Source organism: Mustela erminea, chromosome 15 (assembly GCF_009829155.1).
Source record: "Mustela erminea isolate mMusErm1 chromosome 15, mMusErm1.Pri, whole genome shotgun sequence".
Classification (NCBI taxonomy): Eukaryota; Metazoa; Chordata; class Mammalia; order Carnivora; family Mustelidae; genus Mustela; species Mustela erminea.
Genome location: NC_045628.1, coordinates 60136769 through 60143106, shown reverse-complemented (window position 1 = coordinate 60143106; position 6338 = coordinate 60136769). Strand labels below are relative to the sequence as shown.

Below are 6338 nucleotides of genomic sequence, written 5' to 3'. Positions count from 1 at the left end.
AGTCTGTAGCAGAGGTGCTCAGAGGATGGTCCCTAGACCCCCAGAGTCAGTATCACTTGTGAACTTGAGAGAAATTCAGATTCTCAAGCCCCAACCCAGATCCCCTGGATCCGAAACTCTGGGGGTGGAGCCTGAACCCACCCTCTCGTGATGCCGACTCAGACTGAAGTTTGAGAACCACTCTAGTAGAGAATCTGAGTGGGGGTGGGTGAAAAGCCAGAGGGATGGGAGCTGATATTCGCTCTGAGGACCAAGTAATGAATTCCTGCGCAAGTAAGACAGAAACAAAGATCAGGTTTTAGTCTATTTACCTTACAGTTATGAACAAGTATAACCATTATAATAAAATTAAGACATAATTCTGAAAACTGCCCATATTCACTTTTTAAAATAATCCTTTTTTTTTTTTTTTTTTAATCCCCATGTCATCACAAGTAGTAGAAATTCTTAGGAACATTTTCGAGATGCACACCCTCCCTGCAAAGACGGGAGAGAGAGGACATGTCAAATCGTGGCCCCCTCTGCCGCTGGGGGCATGTAACCGGTACAGGCTCGGGGAGGGAAGGGGCAGTGCACTGTGCTGGGGATTGAGAATGGCTCCCCGAAGCCCCTTCACTGCTGTTTTGTGTCTTCCCTTGTCTTGTCTGGTAGCTCAGATCACACATCCCAGCCATCTGTTCCCTCGGCCTCCATCCCTGCCCCTTACTGTGGTGCGGATCCCTGTGCCCCGCCTTGTGAGTGGAGTTCCACACACACTGTCTACCTGGGTAAGAGACGTCAAGGGGACTAAAACACGGCTTGTCCTCCAACCCTGGGAACCAGTCACCGGTGAGGGAACATGCTAAATGCTGCGAAATAGATTCACACAAAACATCACCCGACTGCCGTGCACACTCGGATCTCTGGGTCTGGCTGGCTCTTTTTAACCCTTATTTTCACAGGTGTCTGTTATTCTTTAAAATGTGTGGGCTGTTTTCCTAAGAAGGGGACAAGTAGGGTCTGTCTCTGTCACTTCCTTATAGCTTATGCAAAGCAGGGGACACGCTGAGTGCCAGGCCACAAAGCACGCCCTTGCTCAAGAACAGATGCCTGTGGGCTCCCAGGACAGGGTGCTGCCTTCTGAAGGCTGCTCAGAGCAGATCCCTTTCTATGTAATAGGTAAGAATTCAGAGCCTTTAGAAAGTTGGCTCACAATGAAAAGCTGCGTCATGTCTATGTTTAAGAAAAGTCTTTTCAAATCTCCATTTAAAACACTCGATCTGTACAACCATGAACACTTATATCCCAGAAGTTTCCACGAGCTGGTGAGGATTACTATTAGAGGAGTAGAAATGGTCAGGAGGGGCAGTGTTCAAACATTGAACATGTTACCCTACCATGTCCCCTTGAGGGCTTGTGCAGGAGACTCTAGGTTCCCAGGAGGTGTTGTGCCATAGCTTGTTTGAACATTTCCTCAGTGGAAAAAGTGGAAATGTCTCATATAGAAAAGGGAGAGATGTCTCTGTGAGTACCACCACCATGATACTCTGCAGGCCCATCTGATGTAAATGATTTTATTACCCTGTGAGCTAAATCTGGGTTAGTCTGGATGACACAACTACACATTTTAAACAAGAAAATGCCATTAAAAAGGAGATTGATTTGGACGCTCTTTGCTAGGAGGACAATTTTAGATCTTAGACCAATTTTACAAATATTCTTGACCATGACCCACAGTAAGAACACATTTTATTTTGTGAACCAGGAAAGACACAGATTAATATATAATTGAAACAAGTTTTACAACATAACAGTTCCCCTTACCACACGTGGTAGGCTGGTTTCTCTATTTTTGCCCCACCCCTTCCTGTTAAAAGAAAAAAAAAAGTGACACAGTCCACTGACTTCATAGTCCATGAATAGGTGAGACTAGCATTTCAAAAACAAGCACACCGTGATCCGCAGGAAAGATGGGCTTCAGACCCTCCATCTCAGGTACCCTGTGGTGAAGGAAGGAGGATCATCCCCACTCCCACACCTGGGAACACACTTAGGTCACAAGAAAGTGTGATATAAATCCCTCTCTTCTAGAGTCTGACTGAAAAAGCTCAAAGGAGCAGTCTTTGCTTCCCTATCTATATTACACTTAAGATATCAGTAAGGTTCTTAACCATGACCTTCCATAGGGAAGAGGCCTCATCGGACTGGCCCACAGACGAACTCCCATGAGCAGAGACTGTGTGCGGCAGTAGGTCTGGCACAGCCCTACCAAGGGCCATCAAGCAAAGGAGTGGCCAGGGCACGAGGCTGGCACGTCCACTGTGAGAATCCTGCTGGCTGCAACAGTGTTCCTCAGCCCATGAGGTTTCAAAGAATTCTTGAGGCGGGAGGATGGGGAGATGGTTCTGGGACAAGAGAAGTCAAGGAAATGCTGGGTGAAACAACCTGGGGCCTCGGATGTGGTAAGTGCTGTGGTGACTCTCAAGGAGGTGGGGTGCAGTGTGCAGTGCCTTCCTGCCACAGTTAACCACAGAGTCCTTTTTTGCAAAGACTCACCAAATACATGCTGTGTACAGTTTAGGGACTGCCGCCCCAAGGCGCCCCTACCTGCTTCTCTCTCCCCCTGGAAGAGACACAATGCAGACAAGACTTCTCTGCTGTTCCAGGAGGACCAGGTTTTAGGACCCTCCACGGGGACCTGAAGGCATCACTGTATTTGGTTAGTCAGTATAAAATGACAGACCTTTGTCAGCACTTTGAGTGGACTTGTTTATAGCTTCACTATTTGTGGTTTGCAATGGAGAACTCTATGTCCTGCCCACATCCAGGGGGCGCCATTCACACAGACTGTGGAGCGAACAAGGCCCCTTGGAATCAGGGAGGCAGCAGCAGCCCTGTGAAAACAGGTCTGTGTTTTAAACTGTAAAACACAGTTTACAGTGTGTTACAGGTGGCTCAGTGGGTTAAAGCCTCTGCCTTTGGCTCACGTCATGATCCCAGGGTCCTGGGATGGAGCCCTGCATCAGGTTCTCTGCTCGGCAGGGAGCCTGCTTCCCTTCCTCTCTATCTGCCTGTCTCTCTGCCTGCTTGTGATCTCTGTCAAATAAATAAATAAAATCTTAAAAAAAAATAATAAACTGTAAAACACAAAACAGTAACAGAGCTGTTGGTTGGAATGTCCGACACATTCTCTTTCACCCTGACTCCTTTCATCCACTGACTCTTGCATCTTTGCACAGATGCTGTGAGTACCACGTCTCTGGATGGGAGGAGGTTGAAAATCTTAAAGACTGGCGGGTGTTCAGCTTCAGGCCCACCAGTCGCTGTCTAGGACATCTAAGACTCGATTCCATCACCTGTAAACCAGGAATGATAACAACAGGTATCCCACTGAGTTGAGGAAAATAAGGGATAATAGCCATCTTTATAAATGTCATGAGTAGTCACTTTGTACGGAAGCCGAGTCCTGCTGCTGCTCCCTGCCCTCAGGCTTCCATGCTGGTGTCCGCCACCAGGCAGCCGTGGCACTGGGAGATCCCGGGGGGCAGACTCAGGGACAACTGGGCTGCAACACGCTTATGCACTGAAGTTCTGAAAGATGGTACTGTCCCTCATTCTATGATTTGTTCTCAGCCAGGAGTGAGGTGGGACCCCTGGAAGCTGGCCTTTACCCAGAATTCCTTTCACTGGCTTCTAAAAAATTTTGCCTTAAATAATTTCTGGAATAAAAGCTCTAATTATCCTGGGTTCCTTGTATATGCACCCATACATGTATATCCAGAACATGAAAATACAAACACACCCCTGATCTCAGAAGTGAAAATTTTCACAGCAGCATCTCTCTGTACGACTTATTAACCAGAAAAAGAGGAATCATGTTTCCCAAGTCTTAGGAGAACGAAGGCTTAGAAAACCTCCCCAGAGACAGTTTGTGATGTGGCATTTCCCAAGGCTGAAATCAACATCCTCGAGGGGTACATCCACAGAAGGTGGTTAAATTACCTGCATTGGTTTAATAAAAAAAAAAAAATATCATGCTGATGAAGTTGCTGATCAAGTTGCAAAATCCTTACCACTCTTCCCAGTTCTTCCTAATGGCATCAGTTCCCCACTTCCAGTCCTTTCCCTACAGACCTGTTTTCCCTGAAGTCCCAGCCTTGTGAGAGGAAGCGACTTGTTTGGCCATGCCAGTGGACGATGTCTGCACATTGGCGCTTGTCTCTGTGTAGCCAGTGGTGTCTCCTCCTGTGTCCCCCTCCGTGTCCCCGCTTCTGCACACACTTCTCTGTCTGGACTGTCTAGACTGTCTGGCCAGCAGCAGGTTCCGGGCTGCTGCTCTGTACTTCTTTGAAATGAGGTTGTAGAGGATCGGGTTGATGGAGGCACTCAGATAGAAAAGTTGCAAAGCAACAATGTTAAAGTACTGAGAGAAGTTCATCATCCAAGAATCTTCTGTATTTATGTAAATGATTCTGCCGACGTGGAAAGGCAACCAGCAAACTATAAATGCCAGAACCACCACCACTGCAAAACAACACACAGGCACCACAATGAGCTAAAGCATCTGAAAACAAATAAGGGCCCCCGAGAACCATCCGAAATAATAAACAAATTAAATAAAACAAATTAAATAAAACTTTTACCTAGCTAAATCCCGCCCCAGAACAACTTCCAGGGTGCAAACAGCACCCATATTTGCTTTAAGACTGCATATATGCGTTATCAAGGCTGGACATAAACCCAAAGGAGGTATTTCTACTAACAAGCTGTTCTGGCAGGCTTCCTTCCACAAACCTACTTCAGAGACCTGTTCTCTGTATACCGCTGAAAAGAATTATGCAACAAGTCTGCACAATCTTTTGGTTTGCTTTGTCTGTGGGATAACTTAACGTTAAGGTTTTTGTTTTGTTTTGTTTTGTTTTTTGGGTTTTTGTTTGTTTGTTTGTTTGTTTTTAAATTTAGCTTAATGTGCTTTACCCCATCTCCTCACGGGTACTATGAGTAATTCTCATCTAACAGAGATGGGCGGTTGGTTTACCCATCCCGGATCAGCCCAGCTCACGGATCCAGAGGCTTAGCGGACCCAGGCATCCCACCCTCCGGGGCGCCCTGGGGTTACCCAGAGCTAGCAGAGGACTGGAGACGCTTTTCTCTGGAGACAGGCAGGACCGACAGTTGGAGGCTGGAGCAAAATGGCACAAGGAATGTAGCTAGAAGTGGCGCTGGGAGACGGGGGGGAAGGGGACGCTGCCTGCACCGCGCGGGTAGGTGTGTTTGGAACACAGGTGGTGCCACTTACGCAGGACGCGGACGGTCTGCCGGTGGCCCCTCTCGCGCCCGGAGGCGGCCCGGCCTCGCAGCGGCCCCCGACTCCTCCACAGCTCCCGCCCGATGAGCCCGTAGAGGACGCTGAGGCACAGAAAGGGCAGGAAGAAGTAGGCGGTGGTGACCCACAGCATGACGCGCAGTGCGCCCAGCTGAGATGGGCTGGGCCGGCACTCGCGGCTGAACAGCGCCGCGGCCGCCGCCGCCTCATGCCCCGACGGCGGGGACGGCGGTGGGGCCCGTGAGGCCCCGAGGGGCGACGGCGTGAGCGGCGCGCTTCCGTTAGGGTCCCGGACCACGCGGACGCCAGGGTCCTGCTCGACGCCCACCAGAAAGAAGAAGGGCCCCGCGGAGAGCAGCGCCACGGCCCAGAGCGCCGCGATGAGCGCGCGGACGCGGCGCCGGGTGACGAGGACGCGGGCGCGGAGCGGGCGGCAGATGGCGAGGTAGCGCTCGACGCTGAGCGCCGTCATGTGCAGCAGCGTGGCGTAGGTGCAGCCCTCGCCCACGTAGAGCGAGAGGCGGCAGAGCAGCTGCCCGAACACCCAGGGCCGCGAGCGCCAGAGGCGGTATAGGTCGAACGGGAGCCCGAGCAGGATGAGCAGATCAGACACAGCCATGCTGCCCAGGTACAGGTTGGTGGTGGTCCGCATGTCCGGGTTGCGCCCGATCAGCAGCACCGTCACCACATTGCCGCTCACCCCGACGGCGAAGAGGCCCAGGCACACGGCGGTCACCGGCACCAGGGCCCCCAGGGGGAAGGGCGAGCAGAGGTGCTCGTCGCAGGGCAGCAGCACTCCGTCCGCGCCGTCGCTGCTGTTCCAGGGGCCACCCATGGACGCGCCGCGCCGGGCGGACGCGAGGACTCGCTCGGCGCCCCTCCGCTCCGCCGCACCCCCGGCTGGCACTGGGGGCCGAGTGCGGACCCTGCCGGCAAGGGCTTCCTCCGGCGTCCAGGGCGCGCAGCGGCTCACGCGCCCCTGTCCGCACTGCGGGAGCTCTGCAGCGCGGCGCGCGGGGATGTGACTCTGCAG

The 6338-nt window shown here is 51.6% G+C and overlaps 1 protein-coding gene across 2 annotated transcripts; it reads right to left on the bottom strand.

Annotated features, from left to right (window-relative positions):
* Positions 1–3064: 3064 nt before the first annotated feature.
* Positions 3065–6338, bottom strand: MLNR (motilin receptor). Of its 2 annotated transcripts, XR_004279292.1 has the most exons (4): positions 5279–6338; positions 4114–4503; positions 3782–3981; positions 3065–3335 (listed from the first exon to the last, which is right to left on the bottom strand). XR_004279292.1 is itself a non-coding variant. In XM_032315184.1 (3 exons), exons 1-3 carry the CDS (start codon positions 6138–6140, stop codon positions 3938–3940), a joined length of 1296 nt encoding a protein of 431 aa, XP_032171075.1. In that variant the 5' UTR covers positions 6141–6338; the 3' UTR covers positions 3065–3937. The 2 variants fall into 2 exon arrangements, 1 of the variants encoding a protein (XP_032171075.1); XM_032315184.1 differs by having other exon boundaries at positions 3065–3981.